At 41.3% G+C, this 18,975-nt stretch overlaps 1 protein-coding gene and 1 long non-coding RNA gene across 2 annotated transcripts in view; one reads left to right on the top strand and one right to left on the bottom strand.

The window, feature by feature from the left end:
- The window catches only part of MCTP2 (multiple C2 and transmembrane domain containing 2), a 646,489-nt gene that overhangs the window by 508,629 nt on the left and 118,885 nt on the right, over positions 1-18,975 (top strand). The window contains 2 exon segments of the mRNA XM_082736421.1: positions 9,169-9,333; positions 11,584-11,714. Of these exon segments, the coding sequence (XP_082592547.1) occupies positions 9,169-9,333; positions 11,584-11,714 (296 nt within the window).
- LOC309867510 lies at positions 1,247-17,231 on the bottom strand. The gene is made up of 4 exons (XR_014313215.1): positions 16,572-17,231; positions 14,263-14,340; positions 4,219-10,864; positions 1,247-4,183 (listed from the first exon to the last, which is right to left on the bottom strand). It is a non-coding gene; the product is annotated as an uncharacterized lncRNA (long non-coding RNA).

Here is an 18,975-nt window from a genome sequence, read left to right as displayed (position 1 = left end):
AAGAACATCATTTCTTGCCACAGAAGGGAGCCCGGCTCTTGCTCTCCCATATTAAGAGCTTCTGTAACCATCCGAAGCAGTAAACTTTCCCGGCATGCTTTGGAGAAGCCTGACAAAGCAGTATTTTCTCGTTTATTGATTCTGCCGCTGCACTAAAACACTGGTACTGTACATCAATAACCATCTTTAGTTAGGGAGCTCCGGCCTGTGGAAGAGCTCTGGCAGTTTGTGGGAGAACATAAAGGCTAGAAAGAAAAATTGTGAGCTTGGGGAATATTGGAGTCTAGGGAGGACAGGAGAGGTTATGGGAGAATGACCAAAGGAATGAGGAGGGAGAGAAGAAATGTTGACGGCCTGGATAAAGATATCACAAATACGAAAGACACAGAGGATCCTGGAGAGCAGTATTTATATCTGTATCGCAGACTTGTGTCTTACCACTGAGCTGCTGTGGTTTTGTTGTTGTTGTTGTTGTTTTCCCTCTCGTGGTCGTTTCTAGAATTTTGACTTCAGTGCACAGGGCTGAGATTTAATAAATGCCCAGACCTGGGGCCTGTGTTTAATAAAACTTTCGATGAGTAGAGCTCAATGAATGCCACTCATGATCTTACATGAGGGATGTGGTTTATGTGTTGGTGAAGAATGTCAATTGTTAAGTTGACTTTTTGCTACTTAGAATTTGCAGGTTTTGTGGAGAAAGTGAGGGAGCTTCTAATCTGACTTATGAAAATGATTGCCATGGAAAATCTGTAGGCACGATGATTAACCCTCTGTAAAAGTAGTTAAAATAGCCCGATCAACCTGTCTTGGTATTTTTTAAACTGTAAGCTTCTTTTTTTTTTTTTTTTAAGATTTCCATATTATATTTAAAAATGAGGCAACAGAAATTTGACATAGAGATTACTATGCTTTGAGTATCTAAAATTTTACTAGTCCTAAGTAATGTATTCTCTATAAAATGCCATTGACTTTTTCACCTCAATCTTAGTCTTTTAATGGCTTAATTTTATTTAGGTAATTCCCTCTTAAACCCCACAAGTTTATAATTTTGCACCATCCAAAGGGGCCCAGAATGGCATCCTCTCTTCTAAAGTGTTTCCTTACTCTATTGACCTTAACCATAATGTAGTAAATACGAAGAGATTGCCTTAAACAAAGTAGGTTTTGGTTTCACCCAGAGCCTCTGTTTACCTCTGTTTAACATGAGAATTGAGAATCTGATTTAACGGGGGCCTGAATCATTTAACTAGCTCTTTTTAGATATTTATTTAGATAAGTAGCTATTTATTTTATTAAATAGGTATTTATTTTTTTAGATAAATAGATATTTTAGATATTTAGATATTATAATCTTTTCTGTGAAGAGATCTGTTTCCAAATCTTACTCTTTCTAACACATGTGACACATAGAAAATTAACAACAGTGACTCCTCTAATATCAGATAGTTTAATGGAGGAAAAAAAAACCCCATAATGATAAAAGATGGAACTGAGAAATCACTGACTGTATTCAGAAATCCATGCACATGCACCCACACCCACACCCTCCCCCTGTGCTTTCTTTGGGCCTTTGCTGGTCCTGTGGCCAACCACAATTCCCCTTTCCTAGAATTTCCTTTACTGTACGTGCATTTGCTCTGCAATAAATCTTGATTTATTTACATAACCCATCTTTTGACTATTGGTTTATACTTGGTATACCAGTAATCCGAAGTAAGAGACCTGACCTACACCACTTTTATGAAATTAGTTCACTAGTGGTGCCCGTCTTTGGGCTGTTCAGCTTCATATTCTTGTAGCTTTGTTCTTCTCTGTTATTACAGAGGCTGATAACCACAGGATATGTTTTCTAGGTTCACCTGTCAGGTGGCCTCCAGCTGACTTTACACCAGGAGAGAATTGTTAAGATACTACCAAGTAGGAGAATTTCCAGGGTGTTTCTGTTTTTCCCTCTGTTTCATGTGGTGTCTGGGCATGGACTGTATTTTGCCTTTTCTCTTAGACCTGCCATGGTTTCAGCTTCTACCAGGTGAGCCTGACCCTAGTATTGACTTTTCCTGCCTCACTACCCAGGGCTTGCAGAACCTCGGCCTAAGGGCACAAATCCAGCCCTAGGTCTGTGTTTGCAAGTCATGTTGCAATAGAGCTGTACCCATCCGTGTAAGCATTGTCTCTACTTGGCAGCAGTGGAGTGCTGTAGTTGGGGCATAGACTTAACAGCCTGAAGCCTGAATATTTATTCTCTAGACATTGGCAGAGAAAATTTGTCCTCCCCCCTTTCCAGCCCCAGAGTGTTGGGGAGAGCTTCCTTCTGTTGCCTACTTAGGTTTTCTTAGCCATGTCTGTTTGGTCTCCCAGGCGTCTTATACCTGGGAAAGCAGGTGTCTGCATTATATCCCCTCTATTTTCAGTATCCGTTGTGGTTCTCTTTTCCCTTTGGATTCTGGTGCAACCTAAAGGGGCTTTGTTATTGGCTTTTTGGGATACTTTTTAAAAAAAAAATTCTTATTATATTTAAATATTTTATTATATTTTATTTATATTTTTGACAGACAGAGATCACAAGTAGGCTGAGAGGCAGGCAGAGACAGAGAGGAAGAGAAGCAGGCTCCCTGCTGAGCTGAGAGCCTGATTCAGGGCTTGATCCCAGCACCCTGGGATCATGACCTGAGCCAAAGGCACAGGCCTTAACTCACTGAGCCACCCAGGCACCCTGGATTTTTGGGATACTTTTAAAATTGCCATTATTTTGTAAGATTCATGAGTCCCAGGATAAGGATTCTTCATGAATTTAGGTCATACCCTCTCTGTTTTCCTTCTGTTTTATTCCTTTGGTCCATCTGTCCCTCTGTTTCTGTCTGACATCTAGGACTTCTGAAAGGCATTCTATAAATCCATATAACTATCTCTCTGGGTAGAAAGACCTCTAGGGCCTGTCCTTATTTCTGGGGACCTCAGTCATGCTCAGGTAAGGCTGTGAATCTGTTAGCTCTCTCTAATCACATGTGTGATCTGGACCAGAGAAACAGAGCTGCTGCCTCCCTAAGCTTCTCACCAAATGTCTCCTCTTAGTGACATAAGAGTCAACTTCGGCCCAAACCCTGTCACTGCACACACACTAGGATGGCTGGAATGCTGTCCCGAGGATTCAAAGATGACATGGACTTGGCCGTGTGATTGCTGAGTCAGCAGGAGACAAGACTGTAGGGAGGTAGGGGTATTCAGAGGCCGTGGTTAGACTGTATACCAGTCTTGTAGGTGGGCTGAATGCTGGGGACAGAGAAGGACTGCAGTGAATCTTCCCAAATGAGAGGGAGGAAGAAGTAAATTGAGATACGACCATATAAAATAATGTGGCCCATCCCCAGGGCTTCCAAAGCATTTATTATCAAGCTTCAACCAATTGGGTTTTCAAAGTAGAGCCCCTAGGACCAGCAGCACCAGCACCCCCTAGATATTGTTAGAAATGTGAATTTGTGGCCCACTTCACCCTCCCAACATTGCGGACCTCTTGAATCAGACACTCTACGGATGGACCCCACAATCTTCCAGCAAGCCTTGCAGGGGATTCTGAAGCACGTTCAAGTTTGAGAACCACTGGGGTGGACTTGGGTGTGACGTGGGGTGTTAGGAAGAGGAGGAGACAAAGCTAGAAGCCACAAGACAAAGCTGCCAAGTCTTAGGTAGGGCTGGAATTAGTGTGAAGTGAGTGCAGTTCCCGGCATGCAAAACGCCCAAAGATACTCAGGGGCCAGCCCTGCCCATTGCAGAAGCCTAAGAGTGAACGCCTTGCTTGCTTTGCTGTAGAGGGAGGTATGGCGGGTCCTGGATAGGGATGCCCTTGAAGTACTGTACCTGAAGGAGACACATAGAAATGGGGAACACAAAAGGGAATCCAGAAATACTGCAAACTTCATGTTACTACATACGTGCATAGTATTTAACGTTGAACTTCCCAGGGGTTAAAAGAAAAGAAGGCCACCTGATAGGGTGAACAAGTCTTGTTCACCCTATCAGGTGGCCTTCTTTTCTTTTTCTTTTTCTTTCTTTTTTTCATTTTCGTTTTTAAGGGTAGGAAATGTGTGAGAAGCATTTTCCTGGTCCTAATCCCTGAGAAGTGGGTATTTATAGAGTGTATCATATTTTTTCAAAATCTTTATTTTTTTATTTTAGAGTGCGAAAACTGAGCAATGGTAGGTTTTTTTTTTTTCCCCCCACGATGAAAAAAATGTTAAATTTCATGGAAGGCTTTTCTAGCTGATGTATCTGTACAACCTGCAAGTTATTCATTATCCTTGGGTCTATAATCTAGTTCTCATGTACAAGTATAAATCTCATGGTCCATGTCCATGTCCTTGTGGGAAATTTAAAAGGCTTTCTTTATGTCCTGACGCAGAGATTTTTTTGTGTGGTTCTAAGAGAATTTATGCCTACAGGATCCTCTTCGGCTGATGTAGGAAGCTGCCAAGAGGAGCTTCTTTGGGAGCCTGTTGCACAAATGTATGGATCTTCTCATGTCATGTTATAAAAGCTGTTGACAATGAGCAGTTGTTTTACATGTGGGGGAAAAAAAAAAAGCTTGGAAGGGCTATTTCAGGGAAACCTCTTACAGACTGAATGTTCTCCCTTAGCTTCTCTAAGCAATGCCAACAGAGTTGAATCTTGTTTTATTGTTCACTTAGCTTACAAAGTTAGTTAATTTTTTTCCCATGCATTTGTTTCCACGGACACCTCTTTTCTCACAATGACTTAGGAAAAGGAACTAATGAGACTCAAAATAGGACACATTAGTGGCGTTAGGACACCTATTTTTATACTTTCGTAACTGAGATCATAGAAAAAGAACCCCCACGGTATTCGGCACCTAGTTAGGTATGCCTTCCTAGGAGGATGTTGTACACATATTTTCCCGCTGCCCCTCTTTTTTGTTCCTATCTTTTAAAATTTGGTTGGTATTTTGTCCCACCCAAGGGGGTGCTTTGGATACCTGTCCTGTTGTGTTGGTCGGCGTGGTCTGTTCCAGACTTTGGCATAGACCACGGTCACGTTGCTTTTGGCGATTACAGGCTGTGGTCCCAGTTCCTGGTTGGATGCTAGACCGCATGCTACTCCTTTCAAGATGTCTTTTTTACTCCTAACCCTTCTGCCATCCTTCCTGGCCCACAACGGAGAGGATGTACCTTGCTGACATGCCTGTCATTTCTGGGCTTTCTTCTGCAGTCCTGCCAAGAGGCTGGGATCCACATCACCATCTCCCCAGTACACCACTTGGCCGAAATCCTCCAGAAATGCATGTGGCTAAGACATAATCAGTTTTATATATCCCAGGGATGATAGTCGTTCACTGTTTTCAGAGCCTGTGCCCAGATCACAAACTTGTGACGTTTCTCCGCAGCGCTTCCCTTCACCTTTGCTCCCTTTTTTTAACCCTTCCTTATCCCTGGGATTGTCGTGACTCAGAAGTAAATTGTGCCTGAAGCTTTTCATTTTTCTGAAAGCCCGTGTTTCTTTCTTTCTTTCTTTTTTTTTTTTTTAGATATATTTATTTGAGAGAGAAAGAGAGAGAGGGTGCGTGAGGGGAGGAGAGGCAGCGGGAGAGGGAGAGAGAGAATCTCAAGCAGACAAATGGCTCCCTGCTGAGCGTGGAACCTCACGTGGGACTAGATCCCACAACCCAGAGATCAGACCATGACCTGCGCCGAGAGTTGGACTCTTAACCAACTGAACCATCCAGGTGCCCCGTGAAAGTCAGGATGTCACCAAGTTAAATATTGTACCTCGTATTCACTGTCATAACGAACGTGTGAGTTTTGGGTGGAAGTCGCGATTTCTGTTCAGAGGAAGAGTGTGGCTTTGCTGGGGTGGGGGCTGAGGAAGAGCGAGCGCCTATGAATGAAGCAACGTAGAAACAGTGAAGTGTTCCGATCCTTAGGGAGGAAGGAGAAAAATAACAAAACCCTGATGTACTATATTTTATCCTTTATGTCGGCTGAGAAATTAGGGTCAGGACCCAGAAACTTTGCTCTATCTCCTGGTGTCTGTTTCAGCGCAGGTGGGGTGGGCTTCTCCTTTGATGGGTCATTTCCTTCTCTCCTTTCACATTCCAGGCTGCATTAAGATGACAAATTTCACTTATAGGCTCAGGCACAGACGTGAAAACCTGAACTATGGAGTTAGCTGAGTGAGTGCAGGGGAGTGGATTTATTGTGGGGAGACAGGGATTGTTTGAAGAGCACAAAAGACTTGGGGAGCCCAGGTCTGCATCAAAGCACACAGAGGATGGGCTCTTACCATGCCCGCCCTTACCCCAACGGCTCCTTGCTTAAGGCTCATCGCTTGTCTCAAGGCTGAAGACAAATACATGTTAAAGTAATTAAGACACTTCTTTAAAACACCCCCACCCCCCAAATACATTGCTCGTAGACAAAACTTCATTTGGACATAACCTTGTAGTGGCTTTTGCAGAAAGGTCGAGGGTAGTGTAAGGAGGATAAAGTCCTTGAGTTCTTTTTCTATCTGGGAACTCTGCAATAAATAGTTCACTTTTCCTACCCTGCCTTTAGTAAGGGGGGGAAAAAAATCTTGGACGGCAAAGACCAAGTCCGTCACATCAAACATGACTGCGTTAAATACTAAAATGTTCAAAGTCCGACTGAGATAGATAAAGGCTTTGATGGAAAGTGGATATTTCCCAGGGACATTACAAGCAATAATCCAGATGTTATGGTGTAATGCAACGAGTGTCCGTGGATAGATCAGGAGTTCCAGCCAAGCCGCGCCTGATGTAGGCCTTTGCCTTGCCCTCCCATGCTGTTCTGCCATATGGAACCTATCTCTCGGCCCCCTTAATAACCAGCTTTGGATTCCATTTTCACAGAGCTCATAGAGCTAAGTGGGGCTGTTTTATGGACAAGTTAGATAGAAGCCTTTCCAAGATAAACATCCAATTTGAAATTAGGACATACCGAGCCACAAAATTATTTTAGGGCATATTTCATGGAAGCAGTGCCATTTTTCTTAGGCAGTTGCCAGACTGTAGGATGCCCTTTGATCCCATGTGGACATTACTCCCTTCTTTATAAAAAGGATTTTGAAATAGTTGCAGTGTTTAGGGAGGAATATATCTGTCGGAGCTTTGAAGCATGGCCATGGGACAGGTCATGGTTTAGCTTCTTGGTTGGCAAGTCAAACTTTCAGAAGAAAAAAAATTTAAAAAAGAGAATTGTAGCAGGATATACGAATCAAAACCTCATATTCCTTTTAAAGATAGAGATTTTCAGCCCAGGTACTTAATAAGGTATAAAATATATTCAACGTATCCAGCTGTATATGGCCACATTCAGAGTTACAAATGCATATACTTATCTGTTCACATATGTGTCTATTTATATGCTGTCTTTTTAGTAACCGTAAAATTGCTTAACTTTAATGATTTCATAAAGATTTGTTAGTGAATATATTCTATGTACAACCGAACTGGAAACAGAAGTTAAGAAAGGATTGTCCATGTTATCCCAAGGACAGGGATTTTTTTTTTTTTTTCCTTTTGAAAATCCCGGTTCTGTCTCAGCACCTCCAAAACTCGTGTGTGTTATGTGTGTGTGTGTGTGTGTGTGTGTGTGTGTGTGTACGCGCACGTGCGTGCCTGTGCCTGCATCTTAAGAGAAAAGCAACACAGTTGTGAAGTTTGAGAGTGTAGATTTCCTTGAATGTGTTTTGTTTAAAGGTAGTCACAAAAGGACCCGCCAAATGGTTGGGGTGGCCCTGCTGTATCATTTTTTAAAAGTGGTGGAGTGACATGTGTTGGATGAGGTAAGCTGGGATATAATTAATATGATACTGACATACCATTTGTTGTGATAAATTGTGACTAACTGGTGTCCAAGCAAATTGGTGTCTGAATGATCTCGAAGATATATTGAGCAGATGACAGGGAATGAATATATAGTGTTAGAAATCCATTGCTTTCCTGTGATACTTGATGCCATTTACATTCTTCAGTCCATTTATTTCTCCTTCAAATAAAGCGGTCTTTGCTCGTACCATTTCACGTATCAAGCGGCAAACATAAATGAACTCCACCAAATAAATCCGTGTGTGGAGCGTGCGGGGATCCTCATTCTGGCAAACTCACCGTAAAAAAGACATGGTTGAGACCTTCAGGGACATGTGCATGGGTGCTGGGTATTTCACGACAGTAAGGGAATTATGGTTACTTTTGTGGAGTGTGATCATGGCGTGGTGCTTATGGAAAAACAAATATGGATTTTTGCTTTCAAATATTTCAGCCAGAGAGAATGAGGGAAGGGATACATGAAATCAGATTGGCAAAAATGTTGAATCAGATGAATAAGTACGTAGAGATTTATATACCATTCTCTCTGCCTTTGTGTATGTTTGAAAATTTACATAATGGAAATTAAAAATAAACAAAGTGTGCTTGTCCTCTTTATAATTTAATAATAGGTGATGTTTGCTTTTTTCTATATTGTTTAAGGGGTATATGAATCCGCATGAGTAATATAATTTAGAAAAGGAAAAAAAATAAGTTAACAGTTACTGAATCTCTACTGGATCCCAGGCACCGTGCTAAGTGTTTTCTACGTCCTTCCCCTCCCTGCAGATCTGCAGAGCTCATTTGCCTGGTTAGCTGATTGCAGCAGGATCAGGAGTTGTGAATCTCACGGTGGTGCCGGGCTTTTCAGTAGTAGCCTAAGGAATACGGGGAAGTGTGGACAGATTCAAGTGTGAAGGATAAATTCAAAACCATTATTTCTAAGTACCCGCAGGAATTTTGTTTCCTTGCAAGTAGTGCCTTGCTCTTCTCTTTTCTGTTTCCCAGAATGCTTTTCCTCCCTTCCTACAATTAAAATAGCAGAAGGCCCCGATTCCTACCCAGGAGCACATCTGGGTGGGAGTAGAGGCCAGCGCCAAGCCCAGTGTTGCTCCCAATCATCCTTCACTGTATTGTTACAAGTCCAGGGCTCGAGAAGAAAATCACATAATGGTGCTTGCAGGTTTGCAAAATCAATGAAGACTCGAAACACTTTGACCAGTAAGGGAGTGCTATTCCTAATCCCATACTGAAAGCTGGAATTCCTGTGATCACCAAAGTCACACTCAAGAATTATCAGCAAGTTTATATGTCATCTTCCTTCTCTGCTTTAGTCCTCTTTGATACGTAACCTGCGGCTCTCAGAGTCCCTGAGAAAGAACCAACTCTGGAATGGGATTATAAGTATAACGTTGTTGGAAGGGAAGGATGTCGCAGGAGGAAGCATGACAGAGATGTTTGTCCAGTTAAAACTGGGAGATCAGAGGTATAAAAGTAAGGTAAGTTCTGTCAATTGCTTAAGAAGTACAAGACCTTTCATAATAAAGGAACTGAAAAAAAATGTTTTTCACTTTGAATTTCACAAGAAGAGGGGAAATTTAGTTTTAGCCCTCGTAACTTAATTAGGAGCATTCCAGACAACAGAAGAATTATAGAGCTATAGTCAATTAATATACCTATTGGGTTGCTTAGCATAATTTATTTTAATATAGTAACTGGAGTAGAGAAAATTTATTAAATAACAGATTTGGTTGCATGATTTATTTTCGTTTTGAAAATAAGCAAACGTTTCAAAGATTGCAGGAAAGGGATAACTAAATATTTTCAAAATCCTACAAAAATAAAATCATGAAATATATTTGGGTGAAAACACTTGAGATAATGAAAAATATTTTTAAAATCATATACTCTTTGCTTTCTCTTACTTGTTAGTATTAACACCAAAATGGATATTTGATGTTGGTTACTGTATCTTTTTTTTTAAACTGAAGTATTAGTGATTTGTTTTGAACAAAATAATGATATTTTTACTGCCTTTAGAACTCAGTCATCTTACTCTCCTGAAACAAATTCAACTTAATTTTTAATCTTAGTAATTTGGTGTGTTTTTTATTTCAAAAACCGTAGTCTCCAAACCATGGTAATGAATTCGTTTTGCATAACTGTCAGACAGGAATATTTCCTAGGTTTTTATGGGTTGGGGGAACGAGGGTACCAGAAAGTTAAGTCACTTGCCCAAAGCCACATAGGGAAAAAAAAAAAAAAAAAAAATCTGAAAAACCAAAAATCAAAAACAAACAAGCAAAAAAAAGCACTGGTGGAAGATTTTGAAAATAGACCCCAGGATATTTATAATTTGGGCTTTCCAGTGTAGAGAACATAACACATGCAGACAGATGTAGTTGGGAAATGATTTGGAGAGCAAAAGATTGTTTCTGCTGCATGCTCTTCAGTGCAAAATCAAACATTAAACATCACTTACTCCGCCACAAAGAGTAAAGAATTGAAGCTCACACTAGAGCATCAGTTTTGAGAAATGTTAAAAAAAATTCTGGGTGAGTTACAGCAGAATGAGGCAGATGATTATTTTAATCAGGTAGTTTCAGGCTGTACCTGACAGTGAATGTATCCAGAGTGAACACATCTCTCCACTAAGATTCCTTTAGCCAGCCAGGGTCAGGCTAAGGATTTACAGAAAAATTATTCATCTCTAAGTACACTTAGCCCTTTGGACTAAGGTGAAGTGCAGAACAAGTCCAGTATTTGCTCCAGTACCCCCTTGGGGAATATCACATTTAATTTGTGGTCAAATATTTTTTTTCCTGTGGTTTCTAAATTCTGTGATCTGATATATTAAGCTCAATGTGAGAAAGAGCTTAAAAGATCTTACTTGAGGTTGGCTACAGCCGACGTCTGAGTTGGCCCCATTTTCCCTTGCAGAAACAGTTTGGTGCTTGGATTAACAGTTGACTCAGTTCTTCTGATAATCCGTGCCCAGCATTCTTGCTCCGTTTTATTAACAAATTCAGTCTGTGGGTCAGTGAAACAAAAGCAAAAAAAAATAATAATAATAATAAAATTAAAAAAAAAATGCTGCCAAGGTATCAAACCCATAAGCAGTTCACAGTCACCGGGAGAATACAGAAACCCTTGTGTAGTTTTCAGACCAGGCTGTTAACTTTTTTGGTGTGGCCATCCTGGGGCTTCTTTGTCTTTCTCTCGCTCAAGTGTCTGGACTCAGTAAACTCAGATTTAAAACCAGGCAGCAATGGCCCAGGGACAGGTTTCTCACGCAATGCATCAGACCAATGCAATGAACACCTCAGCCTCCTAAATTATGGACTTCTTACGCCAGCACCGAATGGATGTGCTAATAAAATTGTTACTTACTTGCATTCGATTAACCAATGAGGAGTATGTTTTGTGAGAGAACTACTGTAACTGTCTATTGAGATATGTTTAATATGTCTATATCATCTCTGTAATTTATGGTTCCTTGTGGGGTAATTCTGGTGGGGTCACTCTTGCTATCGGGCTCGATAAATACTTGAAGTGAGCTAAACGGGGAGTGGTGGTTTGCCAATTCCCGAAACCTCAACGTTTCGTTCCAAAACGGAAAGTTTAACTTTCTGAGGGAGGGGCACACCGACCCCATCTCCTGCCAGGTAGACATGAAATGAATGTATGTAGCTTCTGTCGTGATGAATGGCATTTTAAGAAAATAAATATTATAACTGCATGTTTTCTAGACACTGTGTAAGAGTGCAAATCCGCAGTGGCGGGAACAGTTTGACTTTCACTACTTCTCTGACAGGATGGGCATTTTGGACATTGAAGTGTGGGGAAAAGACAGCAGAAAGCACGAGGAGCGTCTGGGCACGTGAGTCGGCTCTGCTTTCTAACTCGGGGGAGACGTGTGTAGGGCTTGTGTCCGCATGGGGCTGCTCAGAGAGAAAGTTGTGATCTGTTTGGCCTTAGAGTAAAACCTGACATCCCCACCCCAGCAGCCATAAGGAAGCTGGACCCTAACCTGGGGGAAAATCTTGTTTTGTTTTAACTGGTCAGTGTCATTTCCTATCAATTAAAACAGAAGAAAATAGTATGTGTCAGGAATTCTCTAAAAAAAAGTTATTGCGCCTTCTCAGGCTCTTTGGGAATTGTTTATGCCTGGGTCCACTTGCACACAATTTTCTTTTTCCCCAATAAATACTGTAAATATATTTTCTCTTCCTTATGATTTTTTACAAAGTAACATTTTCTTTTCCCTCACTAACTTTATTGTGAGGATGCAGATAACCTACAAAATATGTGATAATTGTTTATATTATCAATAAGGCTTTTGATCAACAGGGGGCTGTTTAGCAGTTGACTTTGGGGGGAGTGAAAAGTTACTGGCAGGTTTTGGACTGTGTCCTGGGCTTCGGCACCTGTGACTCCTGCATTGTTTAGTAATCAGCTGTGTAAATTTCCAGTGTACCCTACAATTTTGATTTTGCTACTTAGTAAAATATCATATAATTTAACAAGAAGTGAAGCTAGTTGTCTCAAAACGATGGGGGAAATTTTCAGTGTCCTTGGTGAGTTTTGGGGCAAACCATAATGAAATCTGTTGAGGCGAGATCTACTTTCTTTCTTTCCTCTGCACCTTCCCCGCTTAACTGAGGGGCTCACCTATGCATAACGAGCAGTATCTTGAATGTTATAGCATCCTTTTCATAGCAGTACGATTCAGTGAGATTGCGCCCACACCATGGCTGGCCCTTGGGAAGTACCATGGAAATGCAGGTGGAAAGATCATCTCTGATCTTTCAAGGAGCCCTGCAGATTAGCAGCATTATTCCTGTTCTGTGGAAGAGGGAGTAAGAGTGCAAGAGGCTTACAAATGACTTGGCCATGCATGGACTTCAGAGCAGTGAGTGCCAAGGCTAGGATTCTGTGTTTTCCAAGACCAATTTCTTTCCATCACGTCACTGCCTTTTTTCATCCTGTGTACATATGATTTGTACCCAAATCTTAAATCTAGGATATAAGCATTCAAAGGGCTCTCAACAGATGTTTGTCATCTTTTCTAAACCAAGGTTTCTGGAACCCTGCGTTCAGAGAGATGCCTGGGGCTCACCCCTTATAGAATGGGGGGGGGGGGAGGTAGGTCCTGCTAAAACCTCTATCCAAAGGCCAGAGAATCTCAACTTTTACCTCTCTTCTAAATTGGGATTCTAATTGAGGACAGTCTTATTGCCTAAAGCTAAAGATGGAAAATGACTCCTCCAACAGAACCCCATCCATTCACTGATGAGGGAGTGCAGAGGCCTGAGCAGTGAATGTTTTTCCATCAGCAGGGAACTTACTGGCAGAAATGGGGGTGAGACCCAGCTAACCCACCAGTCCCTCGTGCACTGCTTTTTCTGAGCATAAATACTGAGCACAGCATCTGGCACACAGACTGTCAGCTCTTCTTGTCATCTTCACCCATCATCCCTTGCCAGCAGCTCTCCTGAGATAGCTGGGTTGAGAGTTTGGTACCCATGGAACATTCCTGCCATGTTTCTCAATGGAGGCCCATGTTCCATGGGACTGTCTGGCGTGTTGCAGGATGTCTAGTAAATCTGGCTCTTACCCAGCTGATACCTGTTCCTTTCCCCAGTTAGTGTGTGGAAAACATAGACACGACACATCCGCATTCCATCACACATATCCATACACCCCCTTGGGAACAGCACGTTACCAGTCAAGACCTTGGCTTTTCAGCCTCCATGGGGCATAGCCCTGGTTGTATCGCTTTGTGTAGCCTTCTCGTCCCCAGTGCTGTGCTTATCCTGCAGCTGGCCATCATTGCTTCATCATCAACAACCCTTTTGGGCCAGGTTGGTGCTTTGGGATAGCAGACGGGCCCATGTGACACCCTCCAGATCCCGCAGGAGGTTGTCCCCTCGTCCCCTTGCAGATATGCCTGGCAGATGACTTTAGGTCTCATCTCTCCTTCCTGTGCCTACACAGGGTAACTGAGATACTTCAGACATTTCCCGAGACCTCTGACACCTGTCACCGCTGTGACACACCAGCACCCTGCCAACACCCATTTCAGGGGGATCAGAAACCTTACGCCAGCCCACGCAGCCAAGGATGAGTTGCATAAAGGCGCGAATGCAGAGAACTCTGTGTCCCAAAGCGTTATCTGAGGGGTGGGGATTTGGGCTTCCAGTGATGAATGGCCAATGTGTTATTTTAGGAGGTGCAGAGAATGTGCCTTCTCGTTTCACACATCACTGTGCTGTCCCGTTTCCTTCATAGGAAATGCTTTTCCAGATGAGCATTCAGTGTTTTCACAGCCACAGAAAATAATTTAAGATGCCCCTTTTGTCCCCTGTGTTGTCATGGGAGTTGTTCATTTATTTTAGTTATTTCCTGTTTGTAACTTAGACATGTACCTGTCTTAGGGGTCATGATGTCCTTCCTCTTCATGGATTTTAAAGGATCTTTTTGGTATCCTCTTCCTTTTTCGTCTCCTGAGGTACAAAAGATAAAAAAAGCATCTCTTGGGAGCTGGCTAAACCCAGCATTACCTTCAGTGGGATGAGACCTACCTTAACATACAGAATCGTAAAGATGGTGTAAGCATCACCATACGCTATCACAGACCTGTTACCTACGGTTCCTTCCCACTCTTCTCACTTGTTTTCTTCTCATTTCATTGTCTTTGTTTTAATTTTAAGGCTTGGTTATTTTCTCTCCCCGTGGTTAGGAAATACCTTCTTGCACAAGGAAACTCTTTGACAGTGTGAAGGAGTCATAACTGTCTCTTAAGACACATTGCATATTTTGTTTTTGGAGAACACCTTGAAGCTAGTCATTTAAAGCCCTCTATGGCCTCTCTGAGGAAATTCTCATCAGTGAAGCTTCCCTTTGCAGGCAGCTTGATGTGAACAAAAGGAGCACCAGCTTGGAGTTGCAGATTCAGAGTTTGTTAGCTATGTGACCCCAGGCAGTGAATTTGCTTGTGAGGTTGGGCTTTCTTTCCGGGCAGTGGGATCTGGTCAGCAACAGTGTCTCTGCAGTACCTTGGTCTCTTTTCAGCACTAAAATGTTATTACTATTATATTATTATTACTATTATTATTATTATACTATTATTATTATTACTATTATTACTATTTTAGTATTATTATCATTACTATTATTATAGTATATATATAATTATATATAGTATATATATAATTAGATATTATTATTACTATTAATTTTGAGATTTTTCTGTATGACAACTAGAGAGCCCCACAACAACTGCAACTAAAATTATGCAATTCAAGAAAAAGAAATATGGCTAGTAAAATTCAGTATATATATGTGTGTGTGTGTGTGTATAGTATCTATTTTTTTTCCAAAACAGTATAGACATTTAAAAAAATTTTTTGCAGAAGTTGGCAGTGAGTATCTTCAAGGACATGTTGCAAAGGACATTTTTTGACTGAAGGATTGAGCAGCAGCATTAACCCTAGTGGGGGGCTCGCTTGGTGATGGTTCAGACATGGGCCTCCCTAATGGCCAGCCTTCTCCGGGCTCTCCTGAGTCACGTGGAGCTTTCTGAAACCTTGTCATGGTTCCCCTTCAGTCTTCCACTGAGCCCACAAGGTATTCCCTAGGACGTCAACGTGGGTCCCCAGATCCAGTGTCCCCTGGGACCATAGTGCCTACGAACTCTAATTTATTCATGAGCAAAATCAAATCAAAACAAAAAAATTACTAAAAAAAAAAACCCACAACTTTTTAAAATATTTAATTTAAAATGTTTTAATTAAAACATTAAAAAATTAAAGTCCATCTGTGGTTCAGAGAGTAAAACTTTTAAACAAAGGGGCAAGAGTGTAAATACAGATTATCCCATTGTAAACCTGGGCCACTTCAAAACAATTATATTGTTTTCTTAAAGCCTATTTTGCATTTCAAGGTGATTTTAGAGATTAACTTGTTACAGAATATTCTAGGCTTTAGTTGTGAAAAGTCAAGAACGAGAAAGTTTGAGTTCGTTTTAACTGGACTGCCTCAGAGTCAACCTTCAGTCCCACATGGTGCCTTGGAAAATGGCTCTGACGTCCTCCAAGTTTCTTAGCGACTCTAATGTGGTGGAGAAGTGGGGCTGGGAGATTTCTCTGGACAAATTACACCACATGCCGTCGATCTGTTTTTACAGCCTGGCTTGGCACGTTCACCATTTTCTTCCTGTTCACCCCCCTTCCTTCGCCTCTGAGATTTACAGCTTTTCAAACTACAGTACTCTTTTCTGCCCCTTGCATTTAAGTTAAAAGCTGGCCAGTCTGTAATATAAAACAGGGAATTATGGTAATGAATAAGAGGTTAAAAGCTATCATGGCAAGGGAAACTTGAGCAGGTTTGGGTGACTGATACGGCAAAATTACGTGTTGAATTAAAACATTAAAATGCAGCAAGATTAATGGAGAAAGACAAGAACAGGAGGTCAGAAACAATGCTAAATCAGCACATTAACTGCCTGTAGGCTAGGGGAAAAATAGTAAGTCCTTGTCTTCTTCAGGTAAAGAGAACTTTGGACTTTTCAATCTGGAAGGCATATATATACATTTATTTATTTATTTCCATGCCTTTCCTATGTAGGGGAAGAATTAGAGAGTACACAGTATTTAGTTGGTTAGCAAAAAACATTTGCCTCTGTCATTTGGAGTTCTTGACTTTGAACTTCATTATGTCACTGCCCTTTACTCACTTGTTTGTTCACTCTGTTCAAGAAATAGAGAACACGTCCTGTACAGGATAGCCTGTAACAGTCGCTGGGATTCCGTGGAAAATGGTAGTGAATGGACGCTGTCCTCAGACACTAAGAAGTTTGGGGCTGCTACGTGGAGGCTGGCAGCAGCTTGGGGGCGAAGGCGGGAGAGAGCAGCTTCCTGGAAGCTCAGAGGTCTAATCTGAAGCCTGTAGAGATGGATGGGTTAGCCTGCAAGGATATTGGAGGAAGAACTTTCGGAAAGATGGAACACCACGGGCAAAGTACAAGACAGGAGCGAGAAGGCATTCTGAGAAGCTGGCAAGGAATGAGAAGGGCGGGCGGTGTTGTGAGATGAGACCCAAGAGCACAGCAGGAGTGAGGTCACAAAGCCATCCAATTTCATCTCCTGCAAAGAAACAATGCTGGCTCCTCTCTAGACCCCAATACAGGGGGGCCCTGTTATTTTGTTTCCATAGTATAAAGGATGTTACAGTAGTGGGGCTCTTGTAGACCGAATATATTAAGATCAGATTTTGGAAAGAGAATTTCCTGGTGATCTAAGAGCCAGCATGTAGCACCTTCTGAATGACTGTCCAAACGTAGCCACTTCTGTTGTGAGTGAAGTCACACATGAAGCCACAGGAACAGACCGAATTTGGTAAGGCTCATTAATCACATGTGTGTGAACATTGTGTGTTTTCCACATGGTTCCCCAAAGAAAGAAGAGCAGGTTTATAAGTTTTATTGCTTTAACGGTTTTTATTCAGTCCATCATTGGATACGTTGGCCAGAGTTTCTAGAATTATGGTGAGTTAAAAGTTATGCTTTAGGGGCGCCTGGCTGGCTCAGTTGGAAGAGCATGTGGCTCTTGATCTTGATGTCATGAGTTCACAACCCATGTGGGGTGTAGGGATTTCTTAAATAAAAAAGAATTTAAAAAGTTAGGCTTTCAGAATTATGTTTTAGGTCAGTTTCCCTGATGCCTTTGTCAATGTGTTTGTGTTGTCAGCAACCAACCTTTTAAATTTTTAAGATACTAGTATGGATGTAATTTACGATGATCAAATTATGAAGATGTCTACAGATCAGGGGTTAGACAACTAGGGCCCATGGGCCAAGTCCAGTTGGCTGCCTATTTTTGAATAAAGTTTTATTGGATAGCAGCCTTGTTCATTTGTTTACATGTCCTATTTCATGCTACAAGGGGACTTGAGTAGTTGCAACAGAGACCGCATGGCCCATCAACTTTAAGTATTTGCTTTATGGCCCTTCGTAGAAAAAATAGTTTAAGTGCCTATTATTTATTTATTAATTGATGTGATAATTGAAAAATTAATTATGAGAGCCATTTAGACCATATACCTGAAAACTGAGTTTATTTTTCAATGAAAATTTGCATATACACTAGTAAGCTCAGCTTTCATAAATGCTTCTAAAAGGTTGCCATTTGTGTAGAGTTTGGGATGAAATTTAGAGGATGCAACAGATTCTGTAGTGGTTCAGTAGCACCAAGAGAGAATTAGGAGACCAACTAACTCATTTGGTATTTTCTCAGGGTGGAATCTGACACCCTTTAGAAAATGTCTACCAACCTAAATTCTCCTTTCCAAATTTCTGTCTAAAAATGTCTTCAATGGATGAATTTCAGATTATCTCTTTTGTCTTAAAGATTTTAGACTTTAGAGTACTTATCTTTACTTGAACCTCAAAAAAAATAAATAGAAGATGTTTTGTTCACGCAATACTTAACCTTTCTTCAGGAGGTTCGGTGGGTATTATGGTGCTGACATCAGAAATTCGGAAAGACCCATCTTTTGTATTTTTAATTTTTTTTTATTTTCTTAAGTTTTTATTTTAATTCCAGTGAGTTGATATACAGTGCTATAGTCGTGTTAGGTGTACAATATGGTCCTTCAACCCTTTCATAGGTCATCCTGTGTTCGTCACAGGTGCCTTCCCTCATCCCCATCTCCTGTTTCTCCCCTCCCCCATTCACTTCCTCTCTGGTAACCAGCAGTGTGTTCTCTACAGTTAAGATCTGTTTCTTGATTTATCTCTCTTTTTTTCCTTTGGTTGGTTGTTTTGTTTCTTAAATCCCACATATGAGTGAAGTCATATAATATTTGTCTTTCACTGACTGACTTCTGTCACTTAGCCTTATACTGTGTAGCCACATCCTTGTCATGCAAGTGACAAGATTGCATTTCTTTCTGGCTGAGTAATATTCCGTTGCATGTATACACCACATCATCTTTTTCTGTTCATCAGTCGATGGATGCTTGGGCTGCTTCCCTATCTTGGCTATTGTAAACAATGCTGCTATAAACACAGGGGTGCGTGTATCCCTTCAGAATTCGCGTTCTTGTATTCTTTGGGTAAATACTCGGTGATGCAATTGCTA

The sequence above is a fragment of the Mustela nivalis genome (genome assembly GCF_964662115.1).
Source record: "Mustela nivalis genome assembly, chromosome: 6".
Lineage (NCBI taxonomy): Eukaryota > Metazoa > Chordata > Mammalia > Carnivora > Mustelidae > Mustela > Mustela nivalis.
The sequence above is the reverse complement of the archived record's forward strand: the minus strand, read 5'-3'. Positions and strand labels throughout refer to the sequence as shown.